The 21063-nt window shown below is 43.7% G+C and overlaps 1 protein-coding gene across 1 annotated transcript in view; it reads right to left on the reverse strand.

Moving 5' to 3' along the window:
* Window positions 1–4727: 4727 nt before the first annotated feature.
* The window catches only part of SAP30 (Sin3A associated protein 30), a 294757-nt gene continuing 278421 nt past the window's right edge, over window positions 4728–21063 (reverse strand). Inside the window, exon 4 of the mRNA XM_044061721.1 lies at window positions 4728–6253. Coding sequence (XP_043917656.1) covers window positions 6131–6253 — 123 coding nt within the window. The 3' untranslated portion in view covers window positions 4728–6130. The remainder of the gene's footprint in view (window positions 6254–21063) is intronic.

Genomic DNA, 21063 nt, shown 5'->3' on the forward strand with positions numbered 1-21063 from the left:
GCCTGCGGCCCTACTTGCCCCATCGGCCGCATATGAGATAAGCCGCATGGAGGAGTTGACAATCGAATTCAGGGTTGCCAACTGGGAGTTCATTTTGTCTTGGAACCAGTCAGCCATTGGATCCTGCATAGCATCACCCATATCCTTGAGTAAATCCCTCTGGAGACGGGTGAAGTGACACAAGTAGTTCAGCGACCGCATGGCAAAGGTCGCTGAAGAAAACATCTGCTTACCGTACCTGTCCATGGTCCTAGACTCCTTATTAGGAGGATGGACAGGTACCGAAGGATCAGCTAATTCCTTCTTAGTGGCTGCGGCCACTACCATGGCATCAACAGAAACACCTTTAGATAAGAACTGTTTCTCTTTCGGGGCTGTAATAAATTTTGACGGCCTCCTTGGGGTAGGTTCCACCTAATCAGGGTCCGTCCAAGCCTTCCTTGCCACCACTTCCATGAGGGGGTCAAAGGGAGGAGACACCCAGGAGGTGGAAGGGCGAGAGCCAAACGCCTCAAGGTAGACAGACTCATCCTCTGAAGGATTAAGGGTGGGCCAGTTCCCCCTCTGTTTAAGGATTTCAAGGATGTCAGCAAAAGAGACATCCTCAGAGGGGGACCGAGGGGAACCATCAGATTCCTCCAAGTCGGTGTCCGAGGTGATAGACTCAGGGGAGTCAATGTGCTTCCTCTTGCACTGTCTCTTCCGAGGGAGTTCCCCTGCCGGATCAGGAGAAGCCTCGGAAGAAGAGGATATTCCCAATGGGGAAACCTGAGGGGCTGGCTCGCTACGGTCTGGTACAAGGGGGTGGGTAGAAATCATCGCAGGCACTCAAGAGGGAGGAGCTGACGGAGCCGACCGTGGGGTAGACACGGGGTCTAGCACGCTCCACGTGACCTCGAAGGCACCCCGATCAGCCAGGGCTGAAGGTCCCCACTCCGAGGAGACAAGGACCCCCCCAGCACCGACAGGGACGGCTCCGAGGCCGATGTCGGAGCCGAACTCACCAGCGCCAACGCTCCGAGAGGGAGAACGGGGTCGGACAAGGGTCCGATGCCACTTGCCCCCTCGGAGCTGATGAGGGAAGCCCGGCACCGAGATCCCCCCAAAGAGGAAATCGGAGCAGATGACGGAGCCGAAAGGGAGGGTATTGGCTCCGACGCACCGACAGCCATGGCTCCGACGAGCCCGGGCTCCGAACTCAAAGGAGTCGGAGGAGGAACAGAAGCAGGGATGGGAATAGCCGCTGACTGTTGAGTAAGGCTATGCAGCATTTGGGCCAGTGCCTCGGACTTGAGAAGTCTACTCACCACCCTTTGTAAGTCATGGTCGGACAGCCTGGAGGACCGAGAGGAATGGGACCTATGGCTCTGCTCCGACAGAAGAAGGGATCCCAGGGCCGAGTGGATGGAGCCGATGGAAGGGGACCTCGACCTCTTCTTAGAAGGTGGCTCCGATAAAACTATCAGAGCCGACTGAGTCTTAGCACCCTCGGCTCCAGCCGGAGCCGAGGTAACAGTTTGAGTCTTCGAAACATCGACTCCAGCCGGAGCCGATGTCGAAGAAGTCTTAATGCTCCCAGTGGACGGCTCTGAAGCTGGAGCCGACGGCTTGGAAGTCTTTGAAGGTCTGCGTTGGGGGGGCCTTCAGGCTTTAATAAGCCTCGAAGAATAAGTTTATTTTTGCGTTCCTGCAGGACTCTTGGGCTGAATGCATGGCAAACAGCACAGGAGTCCTGCAGGTGCAAAGGTCCCAGGCAATATACACAAGAAGTGTGACCGTCTGTCAGAGACATTTTCTGACAGCACTTCTTGAAGCCTGAGACCTTGGAGTCTTTCGACATCCTAGAAAAAAGTGACTGTATACAAAAAACGACACAGACACAAAACACAGACACACCCTTTAACCAAAGAAGAAAAAACCCAATCACACTAAATGACAAAGGGAAAAAGGGGAGTGGGCCAAAGGCCTAGAACTTAAAAAGGGAATAAAAGGGAATAAAAACGAGGGAAGACCCGATTTAAACTAAAGGGATACCCTGTACTATAAACTTAACTAAATAAAGGATAGGGGTAGATATTTTAATTTTCTAACTAGAAAAACTCACTAACCTGCCAGAGCCAGTAGAAGAAAGCACCTCGCAGCTAAGCGGCAAATGAGATCTGAGTAGTTACCGCCTAGCACTGTGGGATATAGGGGAGCCTCGAGCTGGTGGAGTTAGCTCTGGAGCTTTAGTACTGGCCGAGTCGGAGCCGAGGATCGGCTCCGAGCCCATCCAGCAAGAATGAAGGCGAGATTGACAACTTAACATCATACATTTCAGAATCCTGGTCAGAAGTATCAAAAGCAAATTCAGTCCTAGGTTTCTTAGAAGGGGAAGGTTGGCTTCCCCTGATTAAAGTAATAAGGTCTCTTCAGCCATTCATGAGGCCTGCCCATGCGATCTGGGCGTTAGTTTTCTAGGCATAGTTCGAGTTTTAGGCATTGAAGAAAATGGCGTTGGTTTAATATGCAAGTCAGTAGGCCTGAATACACCCTCAGCAGCCGGTGCCTGCACAGCGGCTCCAGACCCATCCAAGGAAGAGACATCCACAGGTTCCACAGTTGAAGCATCTCACAGCATACCGGACTCCAAATGGGTCTCAGTAGAGGCCTGCGAATCTGAAGTAGCAGGTATCAGGGGCTGTGAAAGCACCTCACTGAGTACTGGCAAACTGGCGACTGGCTTAGGAGAAGCATCGTCAGCAGCTTTGGACCTAGGCGACCTGCCTCTGTCTTTATCTTTGCATTTTTTCAGAATGTCGGTAGTCGGATGGCTTACCAAAGACATATCTGGATAATTGAACAGAGTACCAAAATATTTAGAAACATAAATATACCGATGACAAATAGTTTGTTGCTTAAATAAGGCACAAAACAGACAGCGAGGTACGTCGTAGTCAGGGCCTAGGCAAAGAATACAGTACTAATGAAAATCTTTGTGAGGTATTTGCTTTCCACAAGAAATATAATTATTGACTTTTACTGACATCGGTCTAGAGCAAAAAAAAGAGAGAGTTTCCCCAATGGGGTACTCCGCTTTAGTTGAAGACTTTGGTTCTGAAACTTGAAAACAAAAATTTCAGGAGTCGGCCGACCGGCACTTGTGAACTGCTTCTGCTTTGAGCACCGCACGGCAAGAAAGACTGACAAAATGGCATTGGCTGCATGCTTTATACCCCTGGCGACCTGACGTCATGGAAGATGAGACAGCAACCAACACAGGACCCAAGACTTACTGAGGGCTACTGCAAGCAGATAACCCAAATGTGATGACTGCAACAGTAAAACATGAAGAACATCCCAAACGTGAGGACTGCAACAGTGAAACATGAAGAACATCTAGTTTCACCTGCTGCCTAGCCACATTTTAAGAATACCCTCCCTATCTGCTTTCCATGGCTTCATGAATGATCACCTAATGAGTTCATCAGTGGTCTGATGCACAATCTCAGTGAGGAGCCCTCAAAAACACTGCTCCTTAAATGACATCTTCGCTTCACTTGTTTGAGGTCATCAAAACAATAACAGCATACTACATTTAATAACAATGATGACTTCATTGCAAATGATGTACTTGTTCCCGTATGCACAATAAAGTGGCAGTAGGCAGTGACCAAGCTCTTGAATTTGTTAAACTGCTGACGGTTTCATGTTATGGTCAGGGCCTAGAAAAAACACACCTTTTGAATAAAGATTATGAGCTATTTTTCTAACATACAGATCAATTTCATCACAGGGGCTCTGGTATTTGCAAAGATAAGAATACAGGTAAATTTGAAAATTTAGCCTCCAAAAAAAAAAAAAGCTGTCCTCACTGCTACATAGCCAAAACTTGTCTAAAGTGAATGGAAAATGTTCATCATTTAAACAATAAGAACTGGACAGAGCATGGACAGACAAGACTAATGACAAAAATGCACACACCCAAGTTAGTCTGCATTGCAAAATCATCTGTTGAACTCAGAAAAGGGCAAGTCATCACTACTTTTTAAAATTAAGATCAAGACAAATATGTAGGTGGGAAGTGAGCTCAAATATTATGATTTACTGTTACAGTGACTGTTACTTCCTTTTTCTGAACCTTTGCCTTGGGGACGTTGCAGTGATTAAAGTGTCACAGCAGTAATGTGAATCTGTATTTGGCGTGTCATCGTTCCGCGGCATACTGTACTCAGTTGTGTGTACTGTATGTATAGTGAAGATGTACAGAACAGACAGAATGCAGTGAGAGGGACTGGAACCCTAATGTTAAGTTTATGGAAGTCTGATGCTATGAAATTAACTCCAAATGGTAAGAAACTGATTTTGTGTGCATATATTATATAAATTTTAAAATAAAACCAGTATGAATTTTAACTACTGCCACAGTCAGCAAATGTGGGAATCATCCAACTGTTTGCAAACTGACTGGAAGGGATTCTGTAAATATGAGAATCTTCATACCTTCTAATCTCACAGAGTTCTTAACATTTAGTACAGAAGCATTACAAAATAGACGGATCTTGATAAATAGCTCAGAAACCTACCAGAGCAGATTAAGATAACCCTGAAGAAGCACCCTTCATTTCTCAATTACAGTAACTATAGAAAGTTTTTCTCAATTACAGTAACTATAGAAAGTTTTCTGATTACGGACGACATGCTGGAAACAAATTAGTGCATCAAAAGTAAAGACAAAACTGAAAATATACTTTCAGTAGTTTTTATTTGTAATACATGAAGTCCAGTATGTTGAGACTTTTACTTGTAGCTACAAGTGATTCAACATAAGAAGTTGAAGATATGTGAGCAGTTCTTAGGTTCAAGCTACTTGAACAATGATGTATAAAGTGCTGACTTTGCCCTCACACTTCGTAAGTGCCAACACCACAACAATTTAACAAAATTCAACCCACATTGTTTGTTGTTTGATCTTCATGTTACAGTTTCTGCATATAACATACATGTTGTCCTAAACAACTGGTTACCTCAGGCAACGTCTGGAAGAATCACTGTTCATGATGAATTCAAAGCAATAAATTATGAATTAACAACATAAGGCAGTTTGTATAATGTCATACAAACCAAATCATTTCAGAAATGTGTAGATAAAAATACTGCTTTATAAACAGATTTAAAGGTTACACAATACTGGCCCATACTTAAAAAAAGCATAACAGTCATGTCGATATTAGCATCCAAACTGCCAATTTATGTGATGCTGTTTTTCACTGTTTTAACTTAACACTAGAATCAATAAGTAATGCAGCCAAAAATAACTAGGGACAAAAAAATTAAATAACAGTTCTTGGTCACTTAAGTTTTTATAGGACTGTGTATTTTCTCAAGAACTACGACATCTGGCGTGATGAAGTCAATACAATTCTCAAATGATCTCACAGAAAATCACAATTTTACTGGAAAATGAGCAAAAATTTGAGGCAAAATAAGGGACAGCAGAAGTATGTTCTCATTTTAACGAGACTTTACAATTAGCTATATCAACCTACATCAGAATAAAAAATGAACAGTTTGGAATGGTTTCCTTTTTTGTGCAACATCAAGTGCATTGTTCTTTGAGAAGCGACTCGTCACTCCAAATGGACAGAACTCCGATCACAACAATTTACCAGACAATGTATATCGCTTAAATTTATACAGTACTTTGTGGTTCACTTAAAGCTGCAATAGTTTTGACTCTAACAGAAAATGTTAACATGCAATTCTGCATAGAAAAATAACTCATTGCTCACTTCTTTATAAGGCAAGGGCACCATGTCCAATAAGAAAAAAAATCTGCTATAAAATAGCTGCTCTGGTAATACTTTTTTTAATTGATGACGCTGTCATTACTCAGCAATATCAAGGAATCAGGTTGTCAAGTAAAACTTCAGAATCAGACATGTCGCTGTGAATTTAAAATAGGGTACATATCAATAAGTGCCCAAAGGACCTTACATTACCAAAGTCAGAAATCTACAATAACACAAATATGACAAAAATACACTCCAGACATATTAAGCTTTATAGTTACATAATTTAACTTACAAAGTTCAGCAGTTTTACACTTCGTGCATTTAAGAACAGTCTTTGAGGCCACAGCCGTCTTGTGCTAATGGACACTGCTGTCTGTCTTGTGGTCTGGTCTGTTCTTATCATTCTTAACAGAATAGATAAAGTAAGTTATAGTTTCTTTTTCATTTACAGGAATTGATCTAAAGTGTCTTCCGATTATCTGCAGAAACATGAAAAAAATGTGTTTAAAAATGGGGCATTACATCACAATGTGATAACTGTGCTATTTCCTAATCAGTTCTACACCAAACAGTATTTAGCAGTTGATTACACTACTGGACAAGAAAATCACCACAGCAATTCTGGAGGGATAAGTTTTTACAATATAATATACATGCATTGCTGGTCTATTGGCAAAAAAGGTGCAGTGAAAACAGAATATGTTGTCAACATTAAGTAATATCCTGCAACAGTAGACAAGGAGGGAATCTGTCCAATCTTGAGGGTGTTCCTAAATTAATTTAATTCTTGGAAGTACTGAACTGTTCTGCAAGTATATCCACCATAAAAGTAGATATTCGTGTAGGATTACTGCTGCAGTACTGATGCATGGAAATTAGCTGCAGGTGGAAGTCCACCAAGGTGGCCTGACTCCCAGAGGTCTACGGATGTCTCGGTGCAGGCATACAAGACAATATATTGCATTAATCAGGAAATCAGCCCTCTCCACTTGGTTCTTTTTTGCCACTGAAGATGAGGGGGGCTTGTCCTATAAAGGGGGAAAGCCCTGGCTTCAGTTTTCTTCAAGCCCAATAAAATTAAAAAGTTAGAACAGACACTTTGTGGCAGGTCCTAACTGCAGACCCTGAATAAATCAGAATGGGGTTTACCAAAGAAGCAGTGATGGATGGCAATAACCCTCTTTGTCCATCAGCTACTAGACTGTCTTGACACAAAGAGGAAAACTGAAAGGGGAAGGAGGATGGGTTGTACACTGTAGTGATTCTGCTTGAGACAGCTACTTAATGGTGAGTGTACGCATTCATCCAATTGTTCTACGTTCGTTGTATGGATCATTGCTGTAGCAGTATTCATGACATATGGGAAGGACAGCAACGTTGCCCATTCTGGGAGGTGGAACCCAGTGCAATACTGACACCCTCTCCTCGCATTAAGCCTAGCAGAATTGCAGTGCCAAACCCTACCCTGCTCCTGAACTGAACATTTCAGTTTATAGTATTTGGAAAACATGTGCAGGGAGGACCAAGACAGGTTTCTGATATGTTAGCTGCTCTTTTACAGTATGCCTTAAGCCACGAGCAAGATTTTATCCCATGCTTTTTGTAACAAAAGAGAAAGCACTAATTAACAATTTAAATGATTTGCTCAGTGACAGATCTGCTGTATTTCCTTGGAAAAGGGATATAAATAACTGTCTAAATGCCCTGATTCTGTACAGATAGTACCTAAATTGCAGGTGGATGTCCAGCAAATGTAAAAATTCACCCAAATTCACCTTGTGGCTTGGGAAAGAAAACTGGCAGCTAAATAACCTGGTTGTGGGAAAACTCAAGGCCGTCATTAACACAAAGGAAAGATTAGTATTAAAATTTACTCTGTCAATGGTGGAACATTGTGTAAGGCTCCTCTGCACAGACGGGCCTGCAATTCTGAAACCCATCTAGGTGAGATAATGGCCACCCGGCGTCCTGCCGTTCAAAATGAGTATTTTAAGCAAAGCTGAAACTGCTGGCTTAAATGAAGCCAGGGTCAATTTTTCCAGTACAAAATTTAAGATCACAAAAGAGGAAGGGTACCTCTTTAAGGAACTATTTTATGAAGAAATGATTATAGCCAGTGGTGGGTCAACAGCAATATATGCCATAAAACTTGTCACTTGTATCATAGCTGTGGAACAAAACTGTGTACTGAACTGGTTTATCCTACTTTGCTAAGACTACATTTACCTGCCCCCTTAGTTACCTCTACAATATTTGCCTCATTAAAAAGACAATGCTTGATAGTTGTTGCTGAAGCACCTACCAAGAGGAGAAAACGCTGAGAGAAGAAAGGAGCCACTTTTGAGATTTTAAGTATTTTCTTCTGATTTACTTCTTAGAAAAACTGCATTGCTGCCTACTTTTCGGTGTTTTCTTGCTTGCAAAAGTTGATATCTGTGTTAGAAACAGTATTTAGAACATACCTAGAACCTGTTTATTGCATTTTTTGTGTTGCACTTAATTTAAAATCGTTTTTTCTTAAAATTGCATTTTACCTGCCTCTGACCTAGCACACACGTGTTGGGGTCATTTATTGCACTGTTCTGACTAGTTTGCTACTTGTGTGTCTCTGCTATCCTTAAACAAAAACAAAAAATCTTGCTATTTTCCCACTTTCTATAATTTAAAAAAAAAAGTTCAGTTACAGAGTTGCTGTTCTGAATTGTTTGTAAGTCTGTTGGAGGCCAGTGCTTGGTTGGGCTAAAGGGAAGTCTCTGTGTTCACCAGTGGCAGTGGTTAACACTGAGCAGCCTGCCTGTCCCTGTAGGAGTGGTTACTACCTAGAAACTGTAGTTTTATTGGCCATTTTGGGTCAATTCCAAACTCCTTGATCTCTCCCTCTTAAAACCCTGCAACTCACTTTTTGCACGGTATTGCACACAGAGCAGCGTCGGGCAGCACCAGTTAGCTAGGGTATACTATACCTGGCTCCACAAAGTCTGCGCTGCAAATTTTCTCTTAGAACTAGGCAAGCCTCAACTCAAGTGCTTCAGATCAACTGCTCTTATTGCAGCACTTGCATAGCCCAAATCAGCACTTGCCCAAATCTCCTAGACAACACTCTTATTTTCCAAATCTCCTAGACAGCACTATTATAATACAGCATAAGACCCCCGATTGTCCGCAAGACAAGTGAAAGTTACTTTTCCAAGCATATCCAGAGGTCAGCTTCAGGTGTACTCTCCAGTTCATCTGGTGGAATTGGGCATCCTGAGGCAATGTCACAACTGCCTCGTATACAGACAACCCTCTCCTCTTATCTCTAGACACAAACACTTGTGAGAGATGCAAATACACAGCCAGACTGGAGGCTAAGCACTCTCAACCCATGACTGTAACAGACAGTCAACAGGAGAAGAGACAAACTAGCATCACACCACCAGTCACACATGGATCTACAAAACAAGCACCGGCAAAACATTACACATAAATACTCAAAAACATATTCGGAGGCAGTAGGTACCAATCAGAAAAAGAAACAGTGCCCTCCAAAGCAGACAAGCAAGCAACCTGCACCTCCAAACATAAGCCAGAAAACACATAATTCACCTCAGCAGTGTGCCTCACAACAGACTCTAAGGCAAAACACCATACCAAACACGCTAGTAATAGGAGACTCTATAGTAAGGCACACAGATGTTCCACTCACCAGGCTGAACAAGAAGAAGGTTACTGTCAGCTGCCTGTCGGGTGCTAGGATCCGCCACATAATACAGGCACTTAGGTCACTCAACAAAAGTACAAGTATGACGCTGTCATTGTACATGTTGGTGTGAATGATCTAAGACGTACCTCCCTGGACTACATGAAAAGAGACATCGAGGAGCTCTCTGATCATGTAGCCCAAGCTGGTATGACCTTGACCTTGAGTAGCATACTACCTTCACCTAGAATGATACCACAATACAAAGACAAAATGATCAATTTCAACAATTGGCTAAGCTTCTGGTGTCATTCTAAGGGGATCCAGTGTCTGTCTGCCTGGGATGACATGATAGACAAGCCTCACTGTTTCGCCAGGGATGGTTTGCACCTGTCACCCCTAGGCTTTCGAATACTGGCCAAGGCTCTTGCAGTCCCCATAGTGCCTTTTTTAGGCAAGGCTCAAAGGACAAACCAACCACTGTCACCAGCACAGGTAACCAAAAACTAAGGGTAATTCTACTCAACGCCAGAAGTCTCAACCTCAAAATGCACACACTCGAGGCACTCCTCAGTATGGAGAAAAATCTATGTTTGTGCAGTGACGGAAACCAGGTTCAAGGCTCCAGAGAGCACCCCAGCACTACCAGGTTACAATTCATATCATACCTTCCAGCCTCAGTTACGGGATCGCAGTACAAAGGGCGGAAGTGTATCCATATTCATCAAGGATACCCACATCTCCAGGTTAGTGGAGCAGCATGATGCCCCACAGATCATCCATGTGCAACTATCAGCAGGCAAAACCACATTTCAAGTCATAGCCTGTTATAGATCGCCCACAATGTCCCAAGATGCTCACTCAGCATTCCTTGAGGCATTGGAAAATATAAAGGTCCTACCCAACACCATAATTTTGGGCGATTTCAACTACCCTGGTATAGACTGGGTGAACTACCAAAGTTCTAACTCCTATGCCCAGCGGTTCATAGAATTTATAAATTCAAATGCCCTTGAACAACTGGTATGTTCTCCTACTAGAGGAGACAACATACTGGATTTAGTCATCACAAATATGGGCGTCCATTGTACCATACCCATTATCACTCCCTCTCTTGTCAGATCAGACCACAAACTGATAACCCTAGACATCCTCACCCCTCCACCTCCCTCAGCCAAAGAAACCATTATAAAAAACTTTTCCAAAGCAAACTTCAAACTACTTGCGTCAGAAGTGGAAAGCTTCACTATTCCCCTGCAGAAGAATAATGATATCCAGGATGCAGAATCCTACACCAAGGCACTTTATATACATCTTCAGGATTGCATGGACCGTGCTATCCCAAATAAAACCAAGACTCCTTCCTCAAGCAAGAAGAAACCAGTCTGGTGGACCCCAGCCATAAGCAAACTATACAATAAAAGGAGGAGACAAACAAAAAAAGGCCACATCTCAAGTAGAAAAATCTTCCCAGATCATCTTTAGTAAGAAATTGAGGGCCCTCATCAAGTCAACTAAAGCCAATTTCAAAAAGAAAGTTGCCAAGGATAACCACAAGGCCTTCTATGGTTACGTCAAAAACCTAAATGGCAACGCTCAGGTCTGTTCTGAGCTAGTACAAAATGGAACAAAATACACTGACCCCACTGACATTGCCAACATCTTGGCTGACAGGTTCAGTGCAAATTTCTCCCCCCACCACCTACAGGGCCTATTACTATTCCAGGGGATTGTGTAACTCCAATTATTACTGATACATTGGTTAATAAGGCTCTACCTAAAGCTAAAAACACTGCCTCCATGGGACCAGATGGCATCCCGGGCTGTGTCATAAGCGAGCTCCAAAATGAATTAACCTCACATCTGAATACCCTGTTCAGTCTCAGCCTCTCGACAGGATATGTGCCCATAGAATGGTGCACAGCAACGGTGGTTCCGCTGCACAAGGGTGGGCCCAAAACCATCCCTGGGAACTACCGACCAATAAGCCTGACCAGTCTGATCTGTAAGGTAATGCTGCGAATCATTATGGAACTCATAAATGGAGAGATTGGGAACCTCCAAACACTTGACCCCACACAGTTCGGCTTTGTCAAGGGCAGATCATGCCTCCTGAACCTGGTGGACTTCTTTGAGACAGTTACTCAGGCTATAGATAAGGGAAAGGAGGTACGCACGGCTTACCTTGAACCTTGCTAAAGCATTTGACACCATTCCCCATTTGGGTATTATTGATAAACTCACCAACCTGGGCATAAACCCTTACGTCACAAGATGGATCGCAAACTGGCTCTCAGACAGATCCCACAAAGTAAGAGTAGCGGGATCTATGTCCGAATCCAGACCAGTAACGAGCAGTGTGCCTCAGGGCTCTGTCCTGGGGCCCCTCCTGTTTGGCATATACTTCTCTGAAATACAGGCAAACACTGAAGGGCTGTGCTGACCAAGTTTGCGGACGACTGCAAACTGGGTGCTATAACAGAGTCTCTGGCCGACATGGATATCCTCCAGAAGGGCCTTAATGAGACTGATGCATGGTGTCAAAGCCATGGTCTCAAGCTAAATGCTAAAAAATGCGTAGTAATCCCCTTTGGAAAAAACAGAGTACCCGCGAACTACCACATAGGAGGTAACCCCCTGAAATCTGAAGTAGTAATAAGGGATCTAGGGACCCAATTAGATAGTCAGCTTTCCTTTGATAACCATGTTGCCAAGGTGGTTAGAAAATCCTTCTATGTGACCCATGTGATCACGAAAGGGTTCGCATCAAGATCTAAGGATGTATTGGTGCCCCTCTACTCTTCCCTCAGACCCATTATTGAGTACAATGCACCAATTGGTATGTACCTGGCTAGGCATCTCCAGCAGCTGGAGAGAGCTGGAGTGACCACAGAGGTACCTCACTAAGAGGATTACTAGCCATGCAGCACGATTGAAAAAACTAAGGCTTTTCTCTGTTGCATACCGCCTTCTCAGAGGCGATCTCTGTCTAACATACAGAGCCATGTCCAACCCAGAACTGTTGAACATGCTCCATCTTAGCAAAACCAAATCCACTCGAGCTACACGCTCTATGGATATAAACCTCAGGTAACCACTCTTAGACCCTGCCTTCTTTTTCATGGAGGAATGATCAGTCATACTTGGGGGGGGGGGGGATTTATGAATATCTGATTCAGTTGTCTAATTCATTCTTAAAGGAAGGCGGTGTTCCCCATTACTTGACCTGGACAGAAAGTTTAGTCCATTGAAGTGGTAGCTGTTGATTAGCAAATATACACCTTTCCACCATGATTTATTTGCTGGAGCAAGTTCAGATCTCTGGTTCTAATGTTTGCTGGACGGTTTGATTTGTGGGGAAATAAGAGGTCTTGGACTGCCAGATCCCTAATGGATAGAAGGGAAGCCAGGGATTGCCCCTAAGGAGTCTGTAGGATATTGAAAACATGGTATCTCAGATCCCTTAGGCCTATTTTGTCAAAAATCTTTGGGGGGGGGGTCTCCCATTTGCTTGATGTACATAGTAAGACATACACCAAAGGAGGCATTGTAGTTGATGTCTGGTCTGATCAGTGCAGAATGCAAAGGGGTAAGAACATCTTTGGAGATGCCATTTGCAATCAACTGTGCCTGACAGATTTCCCCACCACTGTTACAAGATGATGAACAGAACGGGAGTTATCTACTCATATTTCAAAATCTTTCACATCTTCCTTTTGGAGTGGGGCATTGCTCACATTATAAGCTGGGTGGGGGGGACTTTACCAAATGCAACCATACTGCATTTTTTGCATTTAGTTTTAATCTGTTTTCAGAGCACCAGCTTTTCACGCGTGCAAGTTCACTTTGCAACTTCTGCATGTTAGAAGAGGATTTCACTATAAAGCACAATTTATGATCATCTACAAACCTGGTTAGCTACAGTTCTTTATTTTTTATTTGGAGATCGGGGAAGTATATTCCAAATATCAGAGATCCGACATGGATCCTGTGGTACCCCACTGGTTCCTTTCTTGGTATCTGAAGACATGCCTCCCACCCTCACTGTGTGCATCCTGTGCCTCAGCCAATTAGCTAGGCATCTAACTTGATAGGGACCAATTTTGAGTGCATTTAGCTTTTTGGTAATGTTGGCATGTGGTACATTATCAAGTGTCAAGGTGAAGCCTAGGCATGCTGTACGAATAGTGACTACTGTCCATGGTTTGTATTACCCTCAAAAACATTCATTAAACAGGATTTACCCTTAAAGCCAAACTGCTGAGGGTCAAGTCTTAAAAGATTTTTTTTTTTTTTGGTACATCACATTTTATAGTGTCTGTTAAGACCTGTTCCATGGCCTTACAGACAAAGATAATCAGGCTGATGAGTCTGTAATTACAGAGATCCACTGTGGGGCTCCTATTGAGGACTGGCATCACAACTACTGTGCACCAAACCTGTGGGAGAAAACCAACAGAGAAGCTCATGAAGAACAGTTTTGGGAGCCGTTCCACCAGCTCATGTTTAGTGCTGTTCCGCAGGCAGCCTAATATTTTAACAGGTTTCACAGAGAGTGTATTGCTTTGTTCTGGAGAGTACTTCTAACAAAACATTGTTTTGTGATGATAGGGTGGTTGAGATCCTTCAGTATACGTGGGTTTTGAATAAAAGTCTCTGGGATGAATTTTGCAGTGAATTTTTTGCCAATATATTTGCAATATCTTATGGATCGAGTTAGGTAAATGCCATTATGTAAAAGTTCAGAGCAATGAGTGTTATTTTGTACAGTTCTGAAGTAAAGGATATGTAATGATCCTTAGCTTCCAATGCCAGTCAATGTTTATGGGAAGCCTTTTTTTTCCTGATGATAGTTTCAAGACCTTCGAGAAACTTTTGATGTTGGCCTTGACATGAGCTTTTTCCCTTTTATTGTAGTACCACCATGTGCGCCACCAGGCTGGTTTGCTTTTTCACTTCCCATTTTGTTGTTTTGGTAGGAATGGACAGATTTATACAGTCTTCTAGAAGAGCAGATCTACTAGATGTGTCCACATTTCTTTTTGGTCCCCTCGGACTTCATCCTACCAGCTCAACCCCCACATGCACACTGGGTCTACCAGCCATCCTCCTATCCCCTGGACTACTTTCGTATTGCTGGGGCTGATCAGGGATCCTAAAGGTATCCTTGGGGCTTGGCAGTCTATGCTTCTGTTTGGGTTTTTCTTTTAATATGCCCTACCAATTCCCTTTTCCCACCCCCCACTCGTCGACCATATTCAAGAGCAAGTCTCCTCTTTGGACCAAGCCTCCCCTTTAGGGAAAGTCATCAACAAGCACCCTCTCACCCAGGATGGGCATGCCCATCCATCCCTGCCACTCAGTCAGCTGCCTAAGCCATTAACTAAACCTGGGTAGTCTGGGTCATAGTCAGGGCTTTATCGCCTTATATCACCAGAGCAGCCAGCTGTGTTCACATTTTGGGGTTAATAGTTATACTTGAGCTTTGAAACTTCATCATAGAAAAGAAGAGAGTTTTTACATGTGAAGTCTATGAATACTGTGATATTTGCATCTGCTGCTTTAGCAATTTTGAATGAGAAGGTTGCCAATTTGGGGTCAGATTTAACTGGGGGATAGGTATACCAGTGGGATAGTGCATATAATAAATGCTATATTTGTAAGAACCAGGTCAAGAATATATTTTCCTCTAGTGAGCTCTTAGACTGTTTTAATTGGTGAATTTTTGTTTATGAAATGAAGAATTTTTGGGCCTAGCTTACATCTGAAGTCTCCCAGTTAACGGACAGTCTTCAAGACTGATGGAGCATGTGTGTGTTTGAACTTCATCCAATGTATTTCAGAAATGGACATTTTTTGGGGTCATCAATGGGGTCCTATAAAGTACAGTTTTGTACCTACCATAAATGTAGATGTTCGAGTGTATACACTGCTGCAGTCATTACACTTGGGTTATCCTGCCGTCAGGCGGTTCCCCAGTCGGCCTGAGTTCCAAAGTCTTGGTCCGGCGTCGGTTGCTGTCGCCTCCTCCCTGACGTCAGTGCGACAGGGGTATATAAGATGCAGCAGACGCCATTTTCTTCAGTTTTTCTTGCCCCAGATGTCAGGTGCCCCCAAATAGGTAGGCCATTCAAATTGCTAATAAAACATACATACAGTAAAGCAAACAACAACCTTCAGCTACCAGCAAATACTCCCCATAGGTAGTAAAGGGTAGAAGACATAGGTACGTACCAGCAAGTAAGAGGGGAAGGAGGGAGGGTAACCTGGACTGCAGCAGTGTATACACTCGAACATCTACATTTATGGTAGGTACAAAACTGTACTATGTTCATCGTGTTACACTGCTGCAGTCATTACACTTGGGTAGAATCCCAAAGCTGAGGTAGGGTGGCTGGTTCTATAAGGCATTAGGGGTGGCTATAAGGCCCTGCAGCACTGCAGTGATGAAGCCAGCTCTGGATTTAGAGTATAGAGGCAGATGGTAATGCTTGGTGAAGGTATGTACAGAACTCCAAGTTGCTGCTTCCAAAATATCCTTGGTAGGTACTCCTCTGAGGTAAGCAGTTGAAGTGGCTGTTGCCCTGGTGGAGTGAGATCTAATGCTGCTAGGTACAGGTTTCCCATGGTGTGTATGGCAGAAACGTATACAATGTCCTAACCATTTTGAAATAGTTGGTTTTGAAATGGCTTTTCCCGGTGCTCCTGCAGCATATGCTACCAATAATTGCTCAGATTTTATGAAAGCTTTAGTTTTGTCCAAGTAGAAGCGTAACTGCCTGTGAATGTCCAAGGAATGCAGAAGTCTCTCCCCTTTATTCTGTGGTTTTGGATAAAAAGTTGGCAAATGAATAGTTTGGTTTACAGCCACACTGGATACCACCTTTGGCATAAACGTAGGGTTATTTCCTGGTGGAAAATGAGGAAAGGTTCCACTGCCATTAGTGCCTGTAATTCTGAAACTTTTTGTGCTGATGTTATTGCCAGGAGCAGAGCAGTTTTCCAAGAGATATATTTTAATTCTGCTGTGTTAGCTGGCTCAAAAGGAGGTAAAGTTAATTTTTCCAAAACAAACTTGAGGTCCCAAGTTGGAGTAGGTGCTCTACGGAGCGGTCTTATGTTTTTAGCCCCTCTGAGATACTGTTTTAGCAAAGGATTAGAGAAAATTGGTGGATCCGTGTTGTAATGAGCAGAGACGTGGATCTTGATGGATGAGAAGGAGAGGCCTTTGTCCAGCATCTCAGTTAAATATTGTAGTATCTGAGGAATGTTTGGGACATGAGGGTCAAGGCTGTGAGTTTGGTTCCAGGCACAGAATCTCTTCCATTTATCCGAATAGGCTTTCCTGGTACTAGGCCTTCTGGCCTCCAGAATGACATCCATAACAGCTTTAGAGAGCTGCATTGCTTGCTTGATTAAGGAATCATCCATGCAGCTAGGTTTAAGGTCTTTAGCTGGCTGTGTAGTATCTGATTGTTGTGCTGAGTTGGCAGATGTGGGATTTGAGGCAAAATCCAGGGTGGTCCTTGTGCTAAGTTCTTTAAGATTGGGTATCAGTGCTGGCGTGGCCAGTCTGGTGCAATCAGGATCATCTTTGGCTCTTCTTGCCTGGCTTTTATGAGTACCTTTGGCAGGAGAGGTAGTGGTGGGAAATCGTATACTTGTAGGTTTTTCCAGCTGAATGAGAGGGCATCCACTTTCCATGCTTGTGGATGGTAACTCCTTGTGCGGAATTTCTGTAGCTGGCAGTTCATTGGGGATGCAAACAGATCTATGCCCGGGCTCCACCATTTCTGTGTTATCATTCTGAATATTTGTGGATTCAATTCCCATTCGTGGGGATCCATGATGTTTCTGCTTAAGTCGTCTCCCAGTGTGTTTTTCTCTCCTGGCAGGAATTGTGCTTGCAGATGAACTTGATAGTTTAAAGCTGTGTTCCACAAGGTCATGGCTTGCCTGCAGAGGGGGTAGGAGTGAGTGCCCCCTTGCTTGTTTATGTACCACAAAACCGTAGTGTTGTCTGTCTTTAGTAGTAGTTGTCCTGGATGCAGCAGGTCCTTGAAAGCTATAAGGGCATTTTGTACAGCTAGCATCTCTTTTTGATTGATGTGAAGATGCCTTTGTTCTGCGGGCCACTTGCCCTGAATACAGTTGCCTGCCATGTGTGCTCCTCAGGCATAATCCGATGCATCTGTTGTCAGCATTTGCCTGGCTGTGGGTTGAGAAAAAGGCAGCCCCTTGTTGAGGTGAAAAGCTTGAGCCCACCATTGAAACTCCTGTTGAAGGCAAGGAATTAGTGGTATAATGGTTTCCAAACTTTGACAGTGTTGAGACCATACATTCTTTAGGTACCATTGTAGTTTCCTCATATGCAGTCTGGCATATGGAATTAGTAGTATGCAAGATGCCATGTAACCCAAGGCCTGCAGAAATTTTCTTGCAGGGAGTTGGGTCTTTGTTGCCATCAATTGAAAGTATTGAGTCAGTTGTCCTTGCTTGTCTGGCGTGAGATAAGCCATCTGGGCTGTGTTCAAGCTGGCACCCAGGAATATTATCTCTTGTGAGGGCACTAGTTTTGATTTCTTTTCGTTTACTGTGTACGTTTACTGTGTACCCCAGGCAACTTAACTTTGTTTACAAACGCCAGATGCTTTAGAAGAATGTCCTTGCTCTCTGCTTGAATCAGGCAGTCATCCAGGCAGTCGTCCAGGTACGGATAAATTTGACTTCCTTTCTGTCTGCAAAATGCAATTACTGGTGCCAGGCACTTTGTGAAGGCCCTGGGTGCAGTAGATAAGCCAAAGGGCAGTGCAGAGAATTGATAGTGTATTGAACCAGCTAAGAATCTGAGGTATCTTCTGCAGTTTTGTCTGATAGGGACATGCAGGTATGCCTCCTTGAGGTCCAATGTCACGAGCCAAGCTTTTTTGCCCAGCATGGGAAGAAGCTGCTGTAGTGTCAACATTTTGAATTTCGGAACATCCAGGTAAGTGTTTAGAGAAGAAAGATCCAGAGTGGGCCTCCAGGCTTTGTCCTTTCTGGGAACCAGAATGAGTCTTGAGTAAAAGCCTTGTCCTTGCTCCTGTGGCGGTACCTTTTGAATAGCTCTCATATCCATGAGTGCTGTAATTTGTTTTTGTGCCTCTGCCCATTGATTTGGTGGCAGATTTGGCATTCCTTTTAACCTTGGCAGAGTGTGAAAGTGGAACCTGTAACCTTGAGATACAATATTGAGAACCCATTTGTCTTTGGTGATCATATGCCAATTGTGACAGAAAAGTGCCAGTTTTCCTCCCAAGGGGGCTGCCAAGAGAGAGTTGTTTGGCAGCTGTAGTGGGAAGCCATTGGGGCTGGTTTTTATATGGTTGGGGCCTGTCTTCCCCTTCTTTCTGGCCTGCTGCAACCCATTGTTGAGCCATGTAAGGACCTTGTGGTTGACCTCTACCTCTTGGACGTCTTATATCTGCCCCTTTGAGGTCTGTCTGTAACTGGAAAGGACCAATTCTTAGTTGGCCAATTTCTGCTAAATCTAGGAGGCTGAACCTGTAAGAAATCCTTCACCGTTTGCATAGATTTTGCCTTATCCTCCATTTTCTTTAATACCTCTTCTGCCTTAACTCCAAATAACACATCCTGCTGCAAAGGTGCATCCAATAATTTTGCTTTAACATGATCTGGTAACGTATGTTCTTTTAACCAAGCATGTCTTCTAATGACAGAACCTGTAACTGCTGCTCTACAGGAGGCCTCTAAAGAATCAAAACCACATTGCAAAGTATGTTTTCCTACCTGTTCAGCTGCATGCAATAAATCCTGCCTTTCTTTAAAAGTAGGAGGATCTGAATCTGGAACCATTTTTTGTTTCAATTGAGACAGTAAAAATTGCTGATATTTTAGCATGTGAAACTGGCAATTTAAGGCTCTCATTGCTAAAGTTGCAGACGTATATACTTTCTTTCCCCATCTGTCTAATGCTCTGGAATCTCTGTCAGAGGGAACTGGATTCTTGGCTGATGAGGCCTTAACCCCTTTGGGTCCCTGAGAAATAGTTTCAGGGTCAGCAACAGGGCTTTTGTACAGAAATTTGTGTGAGTCAGGGACTCTCTAGTATCTGTCAGGTTTAACTGGGGCTGGAGGCAAGGAATCAGGATTTAAGCTGGATTCAGTATACACATCATCCACAATATCTAACACTGGCGGAATAGCAAGGGGTCTGTGTTGAGGTAATAAAAGGAAGTCTCTGAGCCTTTTCTTGGATTCTGAGTAATCCTGGCCTTCCCAATGGAAATGCTCCCTCATGGTATGCAAGGTTTCCCCTCCTCAGGCAGAGAGGCTGATGGAATTGACTCCTCAGCATCAGAATCCTCATAAGGAGGTAAAGAAAATCCTAGGTCTGAGGATGAATCTGAAGAGATGGACACCTGGTTGGATGAGTCATAGTCTGCATCCTGTCTAGGCCTTTTATCAGGAGGGGGATGGGACCCCCTGATCAGAGTGATTAGGTCTTCGGCCATTTTGAGCATTTGTTTCTTAGGCATGGAGGCCTGTGCTGGAGAATGCTGTATTTGTTTCTTTGATTTTAAAGGTGGTTTAGACTTAGCAGAGGGTTTAATGTTTAACTGTTTAATGTTTAAATGTTGCTGCTCAATGCCAGAAGTCTAAATCTCAAAATGCACGCACTCGAGGCCCTTCTCAGTATGGAGAACATCGATGTCTGTGCTGTAACTGAAACCTGGTTCAAGGCTCCTGAGAGCACCCCGGCACTATTAGGTTTTACCTCATATCATGCGTTCCGGCCCCAAAACCCGGACCACACCACAAAAGGAGGGGGTGTATCCATATTCATAAAGGATACCCACACCTCCAGGTTGGTAACGCATTTAAGCTTGAAACCATCCAGGTGAAACTAACCATAGGCAAAACTGCTCTACAAATTGTAGCATGCCACAGGCCACCCTCTCAAACTCAGGAACCCCACACAGCCTTCCTGAAGACACTGGAGGGTATAAATGTATCTCCAAACACCATCATATTGGGTGACTTCAACTACCCGAATATAGACTGGGAACATTACTCAAGCCCTAACTTTCTAGCCCAACGGTTCCTGGAGTTCATAAATTCAAATGCCATGGAACAGCTAGTCACTGTTCCCACGAGGAGAAAATATACTAGATCTCATTGTCACAAACATGGGGACAAAATGCTCCACACCGAAGTATATCCCTCATTGGTGAGATCTGATCATAAACTAATCTCACTGGAAATCCACATCCCCCCCACCCCAAACAAAAAGACCATAGTGAAGAACTTCTCTAAAGCAAACTTCACACTACTCAAGACTGGTGTGGTATCCTTCAAGGCCCCTGAGCCAGTGGAAACCACAACCCAAGCTCGGAAGCCCTTACAAATGCCTTCTATGAACACCTCCAGGACTGCATGGATCAGGCAATCCCAAATAAAACCAAGACTCTTTCCACAAAGGGCAAGCGTCCAGTCTGGTGGACCCCAGCCATTAACAAACTTTACAATAAGAGGAGAAAGCTATTACATGATAGAACAAAATCCATAAAAGGGAAGTCACCCTGATCATTATTAGTAAAAAATACG

Source organism: Protopterus annectens, chromosome 2.part0 (genome assembly GCF_019279795.1).
Source record: "Protopterus annectens isolate FY-2018-M chromosome 2.part0, PAN1.0, whole genome shotgun sequence".
Classification (NCBI taxonomy): Eukaryota; Metazoa; Chordata; order Ceratodontiformes; family Protopteridae; genus Protopterus; species Protopterus annectens.